Below are 21505 nucleotides of genomic sequence, written 5' to 3'. Positions count from 1 at the left end.
TGCGAATCCAAACTCTACCTTGCAATTTTTTTAAAAATGTTTGACTGAGCGGGGGTTCAAACCCGAAACCAAGAGATTTTTAGCGAAGGGCAAAAATTAAAGACCACCCCAGCGAAGGGCAATCCTGCAAATTGCCCCCTCGAAATTGTGGTGTCTCTACCGACTAGTTAGTGTCATATTTGATAATAGTGAATTTAGAGGCGGAACGAAGACTTTTAATTTATTGATTTTGAACCATAATTTTTGTTTAATGAATTTTTGATATATTATTTCTATATATAAATAAAAATTTTAACACAGATATAAATTTTGAATCAATGCTACTATTCTGACGAACCCGTAGCTAAAAGGCTAGCTCCCTTAGTTGAGAGAATGAGTTTTAGATATTACAGTCACAACAAAAAAAAATTGGTAATTTGCGGAAGTTGAAAGTTGCAATTCGTGAGAGTTTTAATCTCCGCTGTTTGCTAAAGGAGGTTAAAACCTCCGCGAATTGCAACTTTCATCTTCCACAAATTACCCATTTCTTGGAACTTAAGATTCTATTTATACTTGTTTGTTTACACATCAACGGATAATGACGGTAATTTCAAACGTTGGAGAATGCCAAGCCCACAAACCCATGGGTAAGATACGCCACAGAACTAAGTCGAATATTAGATGCAGAATTTAAACAATGTTGCAATATCTAAACTATTAACAGAACAATTGGTCATGTCGGTGCTACTCCTAGTGCCATTACTACTAAATTTACACAACTTTATAAGCAAAGAAAATAACAATATTCCTTTTTGGTTTTTCATCCAGTGTCCCCTACTCGTATTGAAGCTCGACTAAATTTTCCGGTGCCCCGTACTCGTATTGAGGCTCGACTAAATTTAATTTCTAGCCGGAAACTCCACATTTGAGGAACATAATATTTTCTAACAAAAATAACTCCGTATCCAGCAGGCTCTAACCGAGAAAATTACAATATACCACAAACATGAAGAGTACTCAGATAGGGGTTGTTGCCTTCCAATTATTACTGCTAGAGAAACTCCATTTATCTGAATGAGCAGCAGGTGTTGGAGTCATAGAAGAAGCCCCAGAACCACATTTAGCCACTGTCCTAACACTCTCTATTAGCGCCTCTGTACGTGCCTCATGTGACAAAATGTCTGATAATTGTTCAGGGCTAATAAGTAACTTCACTTTCCACACACCTGCAGTGACAAAGTGAAGACATTTCGTTAAGTATATTCAAAATTTAATATACACACTATATACTCTTTCTGTCCCAATTTATTTGAATTCGTACACAAAAATTTTAAGTTTTTGAAATAAATATATATATTTGGAACTACGAAAAGTGTTACAAGTCACAATAACTCATAATTTTAAATATTTAAAAGACAAATCAACAGTTCGTAGTCAAAGAAAAACTCGTTTGACTCTTGAAATCCGAAAGGTGTTATATAAATTAGAACTGAGGGATATAAACATAAATAGGATTCCATTTATCCCTATTTGTGTGAAGGGGTTCGAAGTAAGAGGGTCAAGCTACTTAACTTGAATTATGTACGAATTCAGGTATAGATTCTTCAAAGCTTTGAAATTAAAATTTACATATTTAAAAACTACATGAAAGTACTATAAGTCAACATAGCTAGTGATTAAAAGTATTTAAAAAAAGTTTTGAGATTAAAAAAAAAAAATTGTTTGACTCTCCAAACAGTAACACCTTCACATAAAACTAGAGGGAGTCATATTTGACATAAATATACATATTTTTGGGTGAAGGATATTCAGTTTACCTGCGCTATTGTAAGTAGGAAAAACCTCAGCTTGTGATCTCTTTAGCATCCTTTGATTATCAAATGACATCCTATAAGGTGTTGCTTGAGGCAAATTACCACTACTATTACTATTACAAGTAGTAATATTAGCGTAATTAGATGTTGAAGATGTTTCATCAACATCACTTTTTTCTTCTTCTTCACTTCTTCCTCTTTTAATAGGATGGTTTAATAGAGACAGGAGATAGTATGATTCACCAGCATGAAGTTCCTCATTAGGAAAAAGTGGTGGAGAAAACATGTCACGGCTACGATAAATGGCATGGCCTGGAAATTCATTGGTGATGCAATGGGCTGTGATGGGTGCATATAGTTCCATGATGCCACCATTAGAGGTGACCACTTTTATCATCTTGTTTTCTTCTTCTTGATGATCAACTTCTCCAAAACCAAACCCCTTGAACACACAATTCCCCATCTCAAGAACCTTAATTTAACATACAAATTAGGACAAATTAGGATTCTTGGCGATATATATGATTACTTCTCTGATGAGCAGAGTTACCGGAAATCTATACTGGTGAAAGGTTGCGGATAAAACAGCCAAGAGATGCGCGCAAATTGAACCTAATTTTGCATACAAATTAGGAATCTTGGAGATATGCCTATTACTCTTATGAGCATAGTTACCGAGATATTTGTACCGGTGAAAGGTAGGAGATGAAACAACGAAGACATGCGAGCAAATTGAACCTAACTTGGCATACAAATGAGGATTTTTGGAGATATGGCTATTACTCTTGATGAACAAAGTTACCAGATATCTATGCTGGTGAAAGATAGTAGGATTAAACAGCCAAAAGACGTGCAAACTGAACTAAACACCACCACTTTGATAATAATACTAATAAATATATAGTTGAGATGTGCGCAAACTGGTATGATAGGATGAGATATGAGAGATGCAACTTTGTGCCAAAAGATATGTTGAAAAGGAAAAGACTATGGTTTTTTATAGATAGCAATAGAGGGAGTCGTCGGTGGGAAGTTTCTTGAGACTGAAGGGGTTCTTTATTTGGGATACAAGAATGTATCTTATGCTGGCATTTATAGTCAAATCCAAAAGATACAAGCATGAAATATGAAGTATCCTTTCCTTCGTGGTTGCAAATTCTTATAATATTATGCGTGTAGAGTTTGCCATATATATAAGTTGTATAGTGGTGGACCAGCTTCTGCTGGCTAAAGAGACAAAAAGGATGGGTGTGAATTATGTCAAAGAATTTTTTTGGCTTATAAAGGTGAGTTACAATAAAAATAAAAATAAAAATAAAACAAAAAAGATAAGCACTTAATCTTTGTTTGATGGTTCTATACCGTTGAGATTTACCTTGATAATGAGCAATTTAATAGGAGTGATTTGAAGACGTTTTGTTTGATTAGGTAATGAATTATCGTAATCATGATAGATGCTACAAAAAGATCATTATTATTACTGTGATAAAAACAGATCAAAGTAATCGGATTCGGTGCTTAATTATTCAAAAGGGTCATGTAGCATTGTAGGGATTTTGATGCACAGTTTTGAGTCTAACACAATTCATAATTATGGAGATATCATGATCATGGCTCATGTGAGAGATCTTTGGTCAACTGTCGTAATCAATTTGTCCCTTAATTTGTCGTCTTCTTCTTCTTCCTTTTTTGTTTTTTTTTTTTTGTTTGTTTGTTTGTTTTTTTTTTTTTTTTTGTGTGTGTGTGTGAGAGAGAGAGAGATTCCCGTTTGTAGTGGGGGCACCCGTTGCTATGGGCAGAGATAGGGTATTACAATGGGGTTTAAAACTTTAAGAGTCGTTTGGTAGGATGGATAAGTAAAAATAATTTTGAGATAAAAATTTAATATCGTTTTATTCTATATTTGGTCGAGATAAAATTGCAAAATAACTAATCCCGAAATTATTGTGTTATCTTATCCCACATTGAGGGTGGGATGACAACCCCGTGATAATTAATTTATGTATAATTAATCCCGGAATAACTTGTTCTCCAACCAAACCATCGCTAAGCGAATTTCATTCATTAAAAATTACACCATATACAAAGTTTTATATAGTAAATATTAAATCCTCTTTGTATATATGATTACTATTTTATATTTTAAATTTTCATAATATTTTTTTTTTAACTCCGTTGTTGTGCCATTGTGCACCTCTTTTGCATGTCAAATTCTAGAGAACTTAAAATAACAAACAAACGAGCAAACGGAACTCGAAAACGGGAATTTGTGCTCACAAGATGCTCAGATCCTGAAGCTGGTATATATAGATTCAGAGGTGGCTTGACTATAAGGCCAATAAAGTAATTTCTTTGGGTCCCCGCCGAACATAGTTTTTCAAAATTAAAATTGATAAAATCTTATCTAAGATCAACAATTTCTCAAGAGAAATTGAATGGATTGACTATATTATCAATTGAAAAGGAATTGTTAGAACAAATTGATTATAGGACAGTAATTAATGACTTCACATCTAAAAAGCTAGAAAAGTAGATTTTAAATAAAAATATATCTGACGATCTTTCCTTTAAGAAAAACTTTAGGGTCTCTCTGAAGTTTGGCTTTAGACCCCCAATGTTGTTGAGACGGGCCCTGTATAGATTTTGTACATGCAGTTTGGATCGAAAGAAATCAGATAACATTTGAAGCCAGGTCCAAGCAGTGGTTAATGATAGCTAGGGAAATAGCCTATATTAGTAATGTAAGAGCTTCTTTGGGCATTAGATTCAAGCTGCAACAGTCAATGTTTTGATGCTGTAACTTGGTACTGTTGCCAGCTTCTGAGTTTTTTCTTCATTTACATAGCTATACTGTGTTAGTTAACTATGGCTTTACAAATATTCTCTTGGTGATTAATACAAAAGGTTAGCTAAAAAAGAAAAGAAAAGGAAAATGAGAATATTTACTTTTATATTTCTATCAAATTCAGTAATTTAATTTTAAAAATATTATATTAAAATAAAAAAATATATCAATTTAATCATGATTGAAACATAAAAAATAATGCACTTCAATTATTTGGTGCAAACAATAGTAAACTTCTTTTTGCAGGAACCACTACAACTCCTAGGTCTAAGCTACCAAGTTTGACCTAATGCAGTCATAATTGTCTTTCCCACCCCAACCTCACTTTTTTCGCTTTTATCTAAATATTCTCTCCGTCTCAATTTATGTGATATAGTTTGATTAGATACAGAGTTTAAAAAAGAAAGAAAGACTTTTGAAACTTGTGATCTAAAATAAGTCATATATATTTGTGTGGTTGTAAATCATTTCATTAAGGGTAAAAGGAAAAGTTTTCAGTTAACTTTTTTCTAAATATAAAAAATATATCATTTTTGTTTGGACAAACTAAAAAAGAAAGTGTATCACATAAATTGAAACAGAGGGAGCAGTGCTTTTGGTCTTTTTAAATTTCTTTTTTATCATCAAAGGTTGTGAACTTGTGGTGTAACAACATAAATAGCCGCTCTTCGAAATAATAGGCAATATATATATATATATATATAAAATAAATTTGTATATTTTTTACAAAATATATACAAAATAGTGTATATTTTTTATATTTGGCTAGCAGATGTAATTATTTTTTATCGACCGGCTAAATGTGTAACTTGTCGTTTCTATATTCTTAATTAGAAGTTTCGAATTTGGAGCTCGTTTGGGCTAGCTGATTATACATAGGGAAACTTACATAGATGTATCCTTTAGCCAACTAGTTTACCAACATGGCTGAAGTATACACTATTTATACACTTCGGCTGTATAGGTATGTATGTTATATGCATAGTGTATGTCTATTATATGTATAGTATATGTATATTTCATATAAAGTATACACTACTTATACAATGTGTCGGATTTTGTAAACTAAATGGTCAAATGGTATTTGGCTGTAATTTTCCCTTATAAATAGCTGATTATAAATATTGTTGAAAGGTATTTTTTTGAGCGTTGAAACTGATTTATAAATAAGGAGCTACAAATTTGAATTACAAGATAGGGGTAAGGTTTGTGTACACTTTCCCCTCCCCACACCTTACTTTGTGGGATTTTACTGGTTATATTGTTGTTGTTGAACTACGTATTCGAATAGAAATTCGGAAACTAATAGAGTAATAAATAGTTGATGTGTTTGGTAAAAAAAAAAAAAAGCTTATAAGGAGTATATTTTTTCTAAATGACTAGAGTCCCCTAAAATTTTGCAAATAATTACAAATTTAAAAGTATCTTTTTAAAGAAAATTAAAAGTGCTTATTTGGCTAATATAAGCTTTTAAGCACTTGATTTATAAGCACTTTGTGTATTTTTTAAACAAGTATAAAAGTAAAAAAAATGCTAATAAATCAATTTGACCAGCTTATAAGCTTAGTCAAACGTTTTTTTAAACCACTTGGTAAAGAGTATTTTAGAGGTCATTTGGTTGGGAAACAAGTTATCCTAGGATTAGTTATCCCGGTATTGGTTATCCCACCCTCCCACGGGGATAAAATAACACTACGATCCTGGGATAACTAATTTCGGGATTAGTTATAAACTCATCTCAAATTTAATCTCAAGATTATTTATCCCTTATTCGTCATACTAAACGAGTCCTAGTGCTATAGTTAAAAAAAATTATCTTCTTGTCGATAAGTTACTTTCATCGAATAAAGAAATTTAAAAAAAGGGGGCTTTTTTATTTTTCATCTAAAGGTGTAATCATTAAAGTTTCTGTAGATATAGTATAGGCAATATAAAGGAACATCAATTTTACCCAACAGTTAACAAAGTAGGGTCACGGACAAGAATGCATTATGGAATACAACTGCACATCGTTTCCTAAAGTGAAAAAAAATAATCGGTAATTCTCCATTTAGAGTCACAAGTTGCATAGCCAGAAGCCTAAGATAATGCACCAATCGAATAAAATTCTTAAGTTAATGGATGTTTGTGAACATGCGCATAAAACTTTTCAAAATATGAGTCGAAAGTGTTTAATAGAAATCTTTTTATGTTATATTCAGGTGTTCAATTGAAACATGACATAGTTTAAATATCTAAATGAATTTTACAACAAATTTAAGGTTTATTGATATATTTTGCCAAAAATAATGATCGGTATGCATCATTTAACCGGATAAACAAAAACCTCTGGATAATAATATGATATCTAGCATCAAGTAATAATTGCAAATAATGGCTGTAAGCCATGCTCCACAAAAAGTACTTTATTTGAAATAATATTCTCTCTGATCTTTTGGAGGAGATTCTATGGTGAAAGTTTATAGTCACACCCTTAAAAGGTCACAATTCGAGGATTTTGCGACACCTTGTTCACCTCAATTACTTTGTAGGTAGTAGTGGTTCACAAATCAAGAACATGGCAATATGCATACATAAGATCAAGGCAAAGGAGCTTATATGACTTTTTTTTTTTTTTTGGTAATATATAATAGTAATAGTATATTGGTATTGGTTGCTATCATTAAAATAGTGGTTCACAAATCAAGAACATGGCAATATGCACACATAAGATCAAGGCAAAGGAGCTTATATGGTTTTTTTTTTTTTTTGGTAATATATAATAGTAATGGTATATTGGTATTGGTTGCTATCATTAAAATGTTGGCCCAAATTAAAATGATCTAGGCGAAGTGTACATATATCCGATTTTGGCATTGTTATCTAAGTTATAGCCGAAGTTGAATTTTTTTAGTAGATAAATCCATTTTGAAATCACTTCAGACATTTAAGATTGAAGTTTAAAAAATTTGTGCCTAAAATCAAATTTGTGCCTAAAATCAATTTAGCAAACTTCGGACATTTCTTGCCTCATATGTGGCTTTATCAAGGTCAAACTTCAAATATTTTTTGCAGGAAATTTGGCCTGGCTGCCAAGACCAACGCCCAACTTCAAACTTTTTTTACTGAGGTTGTGGAATGACTGTAGTTCGGACATATAATGGCCAACTTCAAATATTTTTTTACTGCAATTATAACTTTGTCAAGTTCAAAGTTTGAACGAAGAAACATGAATTGGTTTCAAATTGGAGGCTCAAAATTACCTGCCAGAGAAAAGTCTTTGTAGGCTTTTTAGTTCTTTATGTATTTTTGTTTTGTTTGTTAACAAAAAAAGATACTGGTTGGTAAGGGTTCTAGAAGGCTTATGCTATGCTGCTTATGTGGCGTGAAGATTGCCGCTAGAAAAAAGCACCGAAGTGCCAACTTTTTCTTTTTAAATGTGGATATATATTTTTTTGGCAGCAATTGAAAACAAAGGAATCTAAGATGTATTCAAATTGAGGTATATGAGACACATCTTTAATGGGGTTTTTGGTAAAAATAGAACTGGCTCTTGTGTGTGTGACATGAGAAACATCATCATTCAACAACTCTAAGTAATAAGCCACTTGATTTATAGCACCTATGACTGTAATCTATTCTGGATGACTATTTGAAATTAATATGACCATGATCTTATTAATACCTGCTACATTTGCTGCAGAAGTAGAAGTAGAGCCTGAACCTTGACTCATTATTTATAATATTTGCTCATATTAGTCTGTAGTAAATGGACAGTTGCCCAATTAATTTATCTGACTTGCAGTAGTTTGGCCATAGGTGCTGGTATTCTGATTGGAACAACTACTCTCATATGCGATCCATACACATTGGTGTTCCGTCCATAACCAATAAACCAAATGTAGGTTGTAATGATGAACTGACATTTTGTGCGTTTATATATACCTCCGTTAGAACATTATAGTTGCTCTGGTGTTAGTTCCTCCTTTCTTATGATCGAACTTGAAGTCTATAGGATACTCAACAAGTTTGTAGTAAGAGCTCGTTTGGATTAGCTGGAAAAAAATGGTTTTTAAGCATAAGTGCTTAAAGTACTTTTTAAGTGCGGAAAGTTATTTTATAAATAAGCAGTTACGTGTTTTGATAAAGGTGCTTACAGGATATTTAGAAGTAAGGGTAGTATTAAAATTAATAGAAAATATAAGGGATAAAAGGTAAAGTTGTTGGTCAAACCAAAATGGCTTTTCAGCCAAAAAAAAATAAAAAATAAGTTAGGGTTGAGCAACTTCTTGATTTTGGCTTATGTTAAAGCACATTTTAGCTTAAATTAAGTTGTTTTCAATTTTACCAAACATCCAAATAAGTTAAAAATATGACATTAATTTGGTCAACTTATAAAGCCCAATCCAAAGCGACCTAAAGTCTCATTATGATGTCCTGTCAGTTTACAAAATTCGCTTTTCTTGAAACTTTTGGTTCTAGTGGTTCTGGTGTACTTGCAATCGCATATTTCCTTGATTCTATAGAAGGATTAGCATCAAACACACGAGATGTAGCCATAATTTTGACTTTCATCACTCACTATTGTGGCATATGTCTGATTCACAGTTGACAGCGGGCTCATTAGTAAAATCTGACCTCTAGGCTACATGTATAAATCATTTAGTCCCATTAAAAATTGAAATAACGTCAATGTCTATAACTGTAACACAAACTTGTTTGACTTTTGATAATCACATCCAGGTGCAGGTACTAAAGTCTCGAATCCTTTCCACTAATCTTTAATTCTTATAGTACACAAAAATTAGTGGAAACTGAACCTTATATCCCTCTCTTCGAGATCTCTCTAGAGAGGAAAAGAGATTGTTTCAACTAGACAAATGGCAAGTAACTACTTTCCGGAGGAGATATGAGAAATGTAACTTTTTTTGTTAGTTAATGTCTTTTGTTGCTTTGGAAAGAAAACTGTAACGGCTACCTCCTTTCCCTTTAGATTGCTTTGTCAGTCTCTTTTGTTGGTTAGAGGCAATGTTTCATGTCCCCCTCAAACCATTGTAATTTCTTTTGACTTAAATAATCATGATAGGGGTCAAGTCAAACCCCCCACACCTTTAGCTCACAACCTAATGGTGAAGAATTAAAAAGAATATATGTTACACAAAAACATAGGCAGTGTCTTGTGTCAAGGTAACAGTTTCTTTTATGAAGATCGAATGTTTTAGACCCATCTATATCTTTGGACCTTTCATGCCAGTCTTCCAGCTTCTTCATTAGATGCGTGCATGATTCCACCAGGAAGCCTCTTGGCAACTAAATTCTCTTATCCAAGAAAGTATTGCATTCATTCTTTGCTCAGTTATTCTATATTACTTATTTTTCTTACTCGTGTGTATCATTTACAATCCGATATCTAGTTTACCCACCAAAGTAATCCTCATAGATCTAATCACATTAAATAATTATCAACACCTGTCAACTGAAATGAGATTATCTTAATTACATTGACAGCTGATGGATGGTGAATTGAATGATGATTGTAGTCTATTACAAAAACATGATTTGAGCTCGACAAGCAAGGACTTGATCCAGTGAGTTGAGAAGCTTGTTCCTAGATATTCTCATTTTAGTTGAACTTCAAGAACTCTTTACAAACTTTAAAATTGTAGCGGCAAGATTTGATCGGATCCGGAATAAGATCTGAATGGCTGAATGTTGCAAGATCTACTGTGTGTTAAGAATTTTCAGAAATTCTAGATTGTACACATAAACAATCAAACATGAAATCCTATCAATAATTTCAGGATTATTGAACTACATGATTTTCACATGAAATAGTTAACAGTAAATTTTAGTCATGAAAAACATACCCGAATCAGCCATAATATTTCTTGACTTTAGAGCGGAAGCGTTCTTCTTTCTTCTTCTTGTTCAGAAGTTATTTCTCACTCTTTTCCTTCACTTTCAGAAAACGTATGATGGAAACTTATCAATAATTGACAGAGAGAGAGGACCTTTTATGAGAGAGTTTCCCTTGGAAGTTCTTTTCACGTTCCATCAACGTGAGGGATGAGTAGTTTTAAAATCACTAGGTAACTTCCCATCTCTAACTAGGATTTAATAATAATTATTTAATTTATTAAACCAAATAAATAACCATGTAGGCCATAACTTACATTCTCCCACTTGGCACACGTTCTTAAAGGTTTAATAAATATTTCAATCATCATGTGCACATAATGTTAAATTCAACATCATTCGTTGTTACCAAGTAAATCAACTAATATGAGTCATGGCGGTCATACATAATATCTCGACATAATCCCTTCCATGTACTACAATAGTAATCTATTACCCAACACAACCTCCGAATACATAACGGTCCAACAATAATGCTTAGAATATCTTTATCTAAGCAAAAATCTGTCATCGTCATTCTCAACATAATGTTTACAAGAGAAAAACAGGTAATAACAGATCGCACTACAAAAAAATGGGTAGTTTGCGGAGGTTGAAATTTGCAATTCGCGGAGGTTTTTGTTACACCTCGGAAAATTTCCCCTTAGCATACGGTGAGTAGACTAACGAAGGACATGACATATACGAGGTTTGGACAAGTAAGGAATAGTCTTTAATGGTCCTAATTAAGATTTTCAAGACATTCGAATTAAGGAAAGAAAGTTGTTAAGGAAAGCGAGTTATAATTTGTGTGTCGGGCAAGATTACGAGTATCGAATTAATGATGTTTTAATGATGCCTTGAGGAAGAGTTATAACGCCTCTTAGATTGTTAATGAAGTGATGGACAAGTGTTAAGAAGGTTCCATAAGGATTGGAGATCTAACGAGTCGACGAGAACAAGTCTCGGAAAACTGGGCAACATACGGCCAGACATACTGGCCGTATAAAATCTATGGACCGTATGTCCAACCGTAGATTCAGCCCAGTATACCATGTCTCACTGGACCAGATCTACAGCCAGACATACGGCCAGTAGAAAACATACGGACCGTATGTTGGTCCGTAGATCTTGGTCGGGACAGGTTTGGGATTTATATAAGGGACCTCTCCTTCATTTTAATTCATTTCCTCTTCCATCTCCACAACTCAAGAAATCTCTAGAACACTCCAAACACTTCATCCGTAAGAATACCAAGGAAATTGATGATCAACTTCATCAAATCAACAAGAATCAAGAGTGTGAAACCCGTTAAAGTCATCGAACCAAGAAGATCCCAAGAAAGGTGAAATAGGGTTTTGGTGCAAAAGGTGTATTACCATTCAAGGCTTGTTCCTCCATCATCTAAGGTGAGTTTCATGATCTTCCCATGTTGTTTGAAGTATTGATAGGTTGAAACACCCAGATGGTAGAAGAATATAGAAAATGGGTCACAAATGGGTGAATAGTGTCAATGTTAAGTAGTAGTTGAAATGAATCATGAAAATGGGTATGTTGAGATTATAAATATGTTATAAATGACATTTAGAACATGCAATAAGTATTGTATGAGAAAGAACGCGATAATAGACTTTGGTTATGATTATGGAGAATTGGAGTGAAATTGCGAAATACGAATAATGTAGATGAATGATGCTTATTGTTTACGATATTGTGATTGTTGTTGTGTATGTTGGGAGTTGATATGGAATACGGAGGAAAGTAGTATAAACAAAGGAAATCTTTGCCCAATTTTCTCTAGCTTTAATAAGTACGTTCTCATGATTGTTTAGCTAATGTCGATACGAATTCCTTGAAGGTATAAACGAGTGCATTAAAGGAGAACGAGCAAGCGATAGAATAGTTAAACGACAAAGGTATGTGAGGCTAGTCCTTTCCTTCTAAGGCATGAATCTTATGGCATGAATTTCCTCCTCCCTTATGAATTTCTTATCCTTAAGAAAACTACGAGCCCTTGTTCATGAATAGTCATACGAGATAAGAGCTACGTTATGAGTATGATAAGTTAAGGCTAAGAAGCTATAGCCCATGACATGATGTTCCTATACGGCTAATGATGTTATTATTAAGCTATTGATGTTGATCATTATATACACTCACCTTATGCTTGTTCCTTCAAGGTGAGGCAGAATGCTTATGAATGCTCCATAATGAAATCGGGGGTCCACGACCTTACGTCACCCCGATAGAATATGATTATTTATGAATCTCTATGCATGCATTATGAGGAATTATGATAAGTATATTATGATGAGCATATTATAATGAGCAAATTGTGATGAGCATATGATGATATTACACCGCGCCTATATGGCCGGGCAGTCACCGCCAAGGCGGGCGGCCTATACACCATGGCCGGATGGCATGGGCGGACACCACTAATGGGCGGCATGAGATGGTACACGGACGCGAGAGTCTGGACGCGAGCTAATGCTAATATTATTGATTATCGCACCGTCCCTATGTAATGGTCGGGCGACTTATACTTATATGCGTATATGATATGATGATGATTATGAGAGTAAGCCGGCATGCATTATTTCTTTTGTGATTCGATCGATCACGGATTGCTCTAAATCTTATTGATGTTTTATTATGGTTTATGCCTTACATACTCGGTACAATATTCGTGCGACGTCCGTTTTCTTTGGACGGCCGTGTTCGTACCCACGAGTAGACGGGGAGACGGTGCGGATCTATAGGAGCTATCGGCGGATTTACGGGGAGCCCTCCTTTATTCCGGAGGTGCTATTTCGAGACGATTTTTTTGTGTACATATATTTTTAGGTACGATGGGGTCTTGTCCTGTCCATATGTCTAGTACTCTAGTAGAGGCTCGTAGGTACGCAGTGTGGGTAGTATGGTCTTACAGTCTTCATGTATATGCATGTATATATATTATTTTGATAGTCGAAGGGCTTATGTCTATAAAAGTAAATATGTTTCAAATGATGATAGTCTCCTATGATTATGAGTATATGTTATGCATGGGAGCAGATAAGTAACAGAATGAGCGGTGTTCGGTGGTTGCTTCGGATACATGTCATGGCCGTAGTCGGGTCGTGACGAAGTGGTATCGAGCGAGTTCGGTCTAGGAAATGTCTACGAGCCGTGTCTAGTAGAGTCTTGTTTATGGTGTGATGCGCGCCACGCTAATAAACAAGAGGCTACAGGGCATTTAGGAAAAATGACCATCTTTCTTCTTATGAGATCGTGCGATAGAGCTGTGCTATAAGGTTTTATCCTCCCTAATAGTGTGTTGTGATTTCAGAAATGCCGCCAAAAGGAAAAGCTAAAGCCGCCCAAAAGGGCAAGACTATGACAAAAGAGCGGGCAGAAAGAGAGCCGCCTATGAATATAAATGAGGGCGAATCACATCATGAGGCCCTATCTAATGCCTCCATTTACTCACTTTATCACGGGGAGAGAAAGAAGGGGCGTCGGTTCCGGCTCTATGCCTCCGGTCCCTCCGCGCGCTACTTCGGGTCAACAAGTGACCAAGGCCGTTAATCTATTGACTCAGTTGGTTGCCGCTCAGGCACAACGGCAAAACGCGAGCCCAAGTGATCGGTCAGCTAGTACCAGAGCTCGCGATTTTATGAGTTTAAATCCTCTGAAATTCTTTAGGTCAAAGCCGGATGAAGACCCGCAAGACTTTATTGATGAAATATTGAGAACATTGCAGATTATTCATGCTTCTGAGACCGAATCCGTGGAGTTGGCATCATATAGACTCCGGGATGTGGCGGTTTTATGGTATAATAATTGGATAGCATCGAGGCAAGAGAATGCGCCTCCTCCGTTTGGCAAGAATTTGTAGACGCTTTCATCCGCCATTACTTGCCACCCGAGGTCCGCTGAGCTAGGGCAGATAGATTTCTAAATTTGAAGCAAGAGAGTATGAGTGCTCGGGGGTATAGCCTTCAATTTAATTCCTTGGCTAGATATGCCCCGACTATGGTGGCCGATATAGGCGATATGGTGCATAGATTTGTGAGTGGCTTAGGGCCACATTTGTTCAAGGATTGCCTGATGGCTTCATTGCAAGATGGGATGGATATTTCTCGCATTCAAGCCTATGCCCAAAATCTAGAGGGACAACAACCTCCGCAAAGGGGTGATCGTGATGTTGATAGAGGGCAAAGCAAAAGGGTCAGATCTATGAGCACAGGCAGTGATTATAGAGGGGGATCAAGGCAGACATATTCCAGACACTCAGGCCAGTCGGTGACTAGTGCGCCTCCCCGGTTTACAGGCAGAAGATTTGATCGCTCTTTCCGTTCAGGACAGGGTCAGAGCTCGAGGGCCTCAGGTCCACAGTTTAGGGGAGATTATGGTCAGAGGAGACCTGTCGATGAGAGATTCCCCGTCGATGAGCGGCAGAGCCGGGATCCAGCCCACAGGATTAGCGGCTGGTTCTTCTTCAGTGCGTCCGATAGGGCAGACTCCCCAGATTCCAGCAGGCCGAGGTAGAGGCCGAGGGGAGCATCCCCTTCGGGTCTGCTACTCAGCCCCGCTTGTATGCTTTAGCCGGACGACAGGATCTCGAGTCATCCCCAGATGTGGTTATAGGTACATTACCAGTATTTTCCCATGATGTGTATGCATTGATAGATCCGGGTTCCACATTATTATATATTACTCCATATGTTGCTAACCGTATTGGGGTGAAACCCGAGCCAATTGAGCCTTTTGATGTATCTACTCCGGTTGGTGATCCCGTGATAGCTAGACAAGTATACAGCGATTGTGTGATTGTGATAAGTGATCGCCAAACTAAAGCTGATTTAGTTGAGCTGGAAATGCAAGATTTTGATGTGATTATGGGTATGGACTGGTTAGCCTTATGTTATGCTAATGTTGATTGCCGAATGAAAGTAGTTCGATTTCAATTTTCGAGAGAGCCCGTGCTTGAATGGGAAGGTAATACGGCAACTCCAAGGGGTAGGTTTATTTCCTACCTTAAGGTAAGAAAGATGATAGCTAAGGGCTATATTTATCATTTAGTCCGAGTTCATGATACGGAAGCAAAGTCGCCAACTTTCCAATCCGTTCCGATAGTGAATGAATTCCTAGATGTATTTCCAGAAGAACTTCCAGGCCTTCCTCCGGAAAGAGAAATTAAGTTTTCTATTGATGTGTTGCCGGATACCAAGCCTATTTCTATTCCTTCTTACCGAATGGCTCCGGCAGAATTGAAGGAGCTAAAGGCACAGTTGAAAGATTTGCTTGAGAAGGGGTTTATTAGACCCAGTTCATCGCCGTGGGGAGCACCAGTTTTATTTGTAAGAAAGAAAGATGGCTCCCTACGAATGTGCATTGATTACGAGAGAAATTCGAATAAGGTGACCATAAAGAATAAATATCCTCTTCCAAGAATCGATGATTTCTTTGATCAATTACAAGGTGCTAAGTGGTTCTCCAAAATAGACCTGAGATCGGGTTATCATCAAGTGAGAGTTAAAGAAGAAGATATTCCTAAAACAGCCTTCAGAACGAGATATGGCCATTATGAATTTCGGTGATGTCATTTGGGCTAACTAATGCCCCGGCAGTGTTCATGAATCTAATGAATAATATATTCAGGCCTCTCTTGGACTTGTTCGTAATAGTATTCATCGACGACATTCTGGTGTATTCTCGCACGGAATCAGAACATGCAGATCATTTACGTATTGTTCTTGGAATTCTTCGAACTCGAGAATTGTATGCTAAATTTTCAAAGTGCGAGTTTTGGCTAAACTCGCGACATTCTTAGGTCATGTTATTTCGGATGATGGCATTAGAGTGGACACTCGAAAATTGAAGGTTTGTAAAGACTTGGCCAAGGCCTACGACGGCTACGAAGTTCGTAGTTTTCTGGGGTTGGCAGGTTATTATAGAAGATTCGTAGAGGGCTTTTCATCTATTTCAGCCCGTTGACAAGATTAACCCAGAAATCAGCCAAATTTTAGTGGAGTGATGCTTGTGAGCGTAGCTTCCAAGAGTTGAAAGACAGGTTGACCTCAGCTCCAGTTTTAACACTTCCAGAAGGGCCGGATGGCTATGTTGTGTATTGCGATGCTTCCGGTGTTGGGCTAGGATGTGTATTAATGCAGCACGGTAAAGTCATTGCTTATGCTTCGAGACAGCTGCGGAAACATGAAAAGAACTACCCAACTCATGATCTTGAATTGGCCGCAGTTATTCATGAATTAAAAATGTAGAGACATTACTTGTATGGTGTGCATGTTGATATCTATACGGATCGTAAGAGTTTCCAATACATTTTCAAACAGAAGGAGTTGAATCTGCGACAGAGGCGGTGGTTAGAATTATTGAAGGACTATGATGTGAATATTTTATACCACCCCGGAAAGGCAAATGTAGTAGCGGATGCTCTTAGCCGCCGATCAATGGGTAGCTTATGTGAAGTACCCTCGGAGAAGAAAGAAATGATTCATGAACTCCATCAGTTAGCTAATCTTGGAGTGCGTTTAATTGATTCAGGTGATGCAGGGGTTAGAGTTAATAATCCCATAGTTTCGTCCTTAGATATGGAAGTAAAAGAGCGGCAAAATGAAGATCCTCAATTGAATAATTATAGAGATATGTGTCATGCAAAAGAGGAGTCTCCGTTTGAAACTTCTATAGATGGAGTTCTCAGGTACCGAGGCAGGCTATGTGTTCCAAACGTTGCAGAATTGCGTCATCGGATCCTAGAGGAAGCTCATTATTCTCGGTATTCCATTCATCCAGGAACGACAAAGATGTATCATGATCTTAAGATGATATATTGGTGGGATGGCATGAAAAGAGACATAACAGAATTTGTAGCCCAATGTTCAAATTGCCAGCAAGTAAAAATAGAACATCAAAAGCCAGGGGGATTATTGCAAGCGATGGAAATTCCTACTTGGAAATGGGAAGTGATCAACATGGATTTTATTGTAGGATTACCCCGTTCCCGAGGCAAGTATGATTCCATATGGGTGATTGTGGATAGATTGACGAAAGCAGCTCATTTTCTTCCAGTCAGAACTACATACTCAGCAGAAGATTATGCAAGGTTGTATATCAAGGAAATTGTGAGGCTTCATGGTGTTCCGATATCTATTATTACAGACAGAGGAGCACAATTTACAGTTAAGTTCTGGAAATCCTTCCAAGAAGGTCTAGGTACTCAAGTAAGGCTCAGCACCACATTTCATCCGCAGACTGATGGACAAGCCGAACGTACCATTCAGACTTTGGAGGATATCTTTGAGGGCATGTATTCTAGATTTTGGTGGTAGTTGGGATGACCACTTACCCCTAATCGAGTTTGCATATAATAACAGTTACCATTCTAGCATTCAAATGGCTCCGTATGAGACTTTATATGGAAGGAAGTGCAGATCTCCAATTGGATGGTTTGAAATAGGAGAGGTACAGCTAATAGGCTCTGAGTTGATTCAACGAGCTGTAGCGAAAGTCAACGTGATCCGAGACCGATTATTAACAGCCCAAAGTCTCCAAAAGTCTTATACGGACAACCACCGGCGAGATCTAGTATTTCAAGTTGATGATTGGGTATTTTTGAAAGTATCGCCAATGAAAGGGGTGATGAGATTTGGTAAGAAAGGAAAATTAAGTCCTCGATATATTGGACCCTATAAGATTATCCGCAAGGTGGGTCAAGTGGCTTATGAATTGGACTTGCCTCCAGAGCTTGAATTAGTTCATCCAGTATTCCATGTCTCAATGCTCCGCAAATGTGTTGGAGACCCCACAAAGATTGTGCCAATAGATGATGTTCAGATCATAGAAAACTAGCCTATGAAGAAATGCCTATTACCATACTGGACAGGCAAGTACGAAGACTTCGGAATAAGGAAGTAGCTTCAGTCAAAGTCCTATGGCGAAATAGCAACCGAGAAGAGATGACTTGGGAATGCGAAGAGAAGATGAAATCCACATATCCGCATTTATTTCAGCCCCCAGAAGAGGTCTATGATGAGACATCGAGATTATAAGGTATGTATACTTTTCTTTTACGCATAGGGGTCGTGTGTGGCCAATCTATGTTGCTATTGTGTTGTGGCCCTGTGAGGCAATGTTATTATGGGTTGTTGTGATAGGATTGTAGGGCCATATTACAGGGGAGACTCTGGCGAAATTTTTCTAGAATTCCTAATAACTTAACATTCGAGGACGAATGTTCCAAAAGGAGGGAAGAATGTTACACCTCGGAAAATTTCCCCTCAGCGTACGGTGAGTAGACTAACGAAGGACATGACGTATACGAGGTTTGGATATATAAGGAATAGTATTTAATGGTCCTAATTAAGATTTCCAAGACATTCGAATTAAGGAAAGAAAGTTGTTAAGGAAAGCGAGTTATAAGTTGTGTGTCGGGCAAGATTACGGGTATCGAATTAATGATGTTTTAATGATGCCTTGAGGAAGAGTTATAATGCCTCTTAGATTGTTAATGAAGTGATGGAAAAGTGTTAAGAAGGTTCCATAAGGATTGGAGATCTAATGAGTCGACGAGAACAAGTCTCGGAAAACTGGGCAACATACGGCCAGACATACTGGCCGTATAAAATCTATGGACCGTATGTCCAACCGTAGATTTAGCCCAGTATACCATATCTCACTGGACCAGATCTACGACCAGACATACGGCCAATAGAAAACATACGGACCGTATGTTGGTCCGTAGATCTTGGTCGGGACAGGTTTGGGATTTATATAAGGGACCTCTCCTTCATTTTAATTCATTTCCTCTTCCATCTCCACAACTCAAGAAATCTCTAGAACACTCCAAACACTTCATCCGTAAGAATACCAAGGAAATTGATGATCAACTTCATCAAATCAACAAGAATCAAGAGTGTGAAACCCATTAAAGTCATCCAAACCAAGAAGATCCCAAGAAAGGTGAAATAGGGTTTTGGTGCAAAAGGTGTATTACCATTCAAGGCTTGTTCCTCCATCATCTAAGGTGAGTTTCATGATATTCCCATGTTGTTTGAAGTATTGATAGGTTGAAAAACCCGGATGGCAGAAGAAAATAGAAAATGGGTCACAAATGGGTGAATAGTGTCAATGTTAAGTAGTAGTTGAAATGAATCATGAAAATGGGTATGTTGAGATTATAAATATGTTATAAATGACATTTAGAACATGCAATAAGTATTGTATGAGAAAGAACGCGATAATAGACTTTGGTCATGATTATGGAGAATTGGAGTGAAATTGCGAAATACGAATAATGTAGATGAATGATGCTTATTGTTTATGATATTGTGATTGTTGTTGTGCATGTTGGGAGTTGATATGGAATATGGAGGAAAGTAGTATAAACAAAGGAAATACTGCCCAATTTTCTCTAGCTTTAATAAGTACGTTCTCATGATTGTTTAGCTAATGTCGATACGAATTCCCTTGAAGGTATAAACGAGTGCATTAAAGGAGAACGAGCAAGCGATAGAATAGTTAAACGACAAAGGTATGTGAGGCTATTCCTTTCCTTCTAAGGCATGAATCTTATGGCATGAATTTCCTCCTCCCTTGTGAATTTCCTATCCTTAAGAAAACTACGAGCCCTTGTTCATGAATAGTCATACGAGATAAGAGCTACGTTATGAGTATGATAAGTTAAGGCTAAGAAGCTATAGCCCATGACATGATGTTCCTATACAGCTAGTGATGTTATTATTAAGCTATTGATGTTGATCATTATATACACTCACCTTATGCTTGTTCCTTCAAGGTGAGACAGAATGCTTATGAATGCTCCATAATGAAATCGGGGGTCCACGACCTTATGTCACCCCGATAGAATATGATTATTTATGAATCTCTATGCATGCATTATGATGAGTTATGATAAGTATATTATGATGAGCATATTATAATGAGAAAATTGTGATGAGCATATGATGATATTACACCGCGCCTATATGGCCGGGCAGTCACCGCCAAGGCGGGCAGCTATACACCATGGTTAGATGGCATGGGCAGACACCACTAGTGGGCGGCATGAGATGGTACCCCGGACGCGGGAGGCCTGGACGCAGGCTAATGCTAATGTTATTGATTATCACACCGTACCTATATGGTCGGGCAGCTTATACTTATATGCATATATGATATGATGATGATTATGAGAGTAAGCCAGCATGCATTATTTCTTTTATGATTCAGTCAGTCACAGATTGCTCCTCATCTTATTGATGTTTTATTATGGTTTATGCCTTACATACTCAGTACAATATTCGTACTGACGTCCGTTTTCTTTGGACGCTGTGTTCATGCCCACAGGTAGACAGGGAGACGGTGCAGATCTATAGGAGCTATCAGCAGATTTACAGGAGCCCTCCTTTATTCCGGAGGTGCTATTTCGAGACAGCATTTTTGTGTACATATATTTTTGGGCACGACGGGGTCTTGTCCCGTCCATATGTCTAGTACTCTAGTAGAGGCTCATAGGTACGCAATGTGGGTAGTATGGTCTTACAGTCTTCATGTATATGCATGTATATATATTATTTTGATAGCCGAAGGGCTTATGTCTGTAAAAGTAAATATGTTTCAAATGATGATAGTCTCCTATGATTATGAGTATATGTTATGCATGGGAGCAGATAAGTAACAGAATGAGCGGTGTTCGGTGGTTAGTCCCGGATACCCGTCATGGCCCGTAGTCAGGTCGTGACAGTTTTAGCCTCTTCTAGCAACTAGTGGGGGTTAAAACCTCCGCGAGTTGCAACTTTCAACCTTCGCAAAATAGTGAGAAACATGTTTATTTATGAATGAGCTCAAAGTGTCAATTGCATAAACATAACAAGGTCTTTACATAAATCATTCATTGCCGCCAATAATGTCCATTCTTTCAACATGCTCAGCGAATGTCTTGGGCGACAATCCTTTCGTCAAAGGATCGGCAATCATAAGTTTGGAGCTA

General features: G+C 36.9%; 1 protein-coding gene across 1 annotated transcript; it reads right to left on the bottom strand.

The window, feature by feature from the left end:
• Positions 1-632: 632 nt before the first annotated feature.
• Positions 633-2956, bottom strand: LOC132054844 (uncharacterized). Its single transcript, XM_059446810.1, has 2 exons — positions 1797-2956; positions 633-1205 (listed from the first exon to the last, which is right to left on the bottom strand). The coding sequence occupies exons 1-2, from the start codon at positions 2254-2256 to the stop codon at positions 997-999; spliced, it is 669 nt and encodes a 222-aa protein (XP_059302793.1). The 5' UTR covers positions 2257-2956; the 3' UTR covers positions 633-996.
• Positions 2957-21505: the final 18549 nt, after the last annotated feature.

This window comes from Lycium ferocissimum, chromosome 4, assembly GCF_029784015.1.
Source record: "Lycium ferocissimum isolate CSIRO_LF1 chromosome 4, AGI_CSIRO_Lferr_CH_V1, whole genome shotgun sequence".
NCBI classification, from domain to species: Eukaryota; Viridiplantae; Streptophyta; class Magnoliopsida; order Solanales; family Solanaceae; genus Lycium; species Lycium ferocissimum.
The sequence above is the reverse complement of the archived record's forward strand: the minus strand, read 5'-3'. Positions and strand labels throughout refer to the sequence as shown.

Coding starts and splice junctions, on each gene's coding strand:
- LOC132054844 (XM_059446810.1), bottom strand. CDS start 2,256: ATGGGGAATTGTGTGTTCAAGGGGTTTGGTTTTGGAGAAGTTGATCAT. Junction 1,206..1,796: donor TCCTACTTACAATAGCGCAG/GTAAACTGAATA, acceptor TTGTCACTGCAG/GTGTGTGGAAAGTGAAGTTA.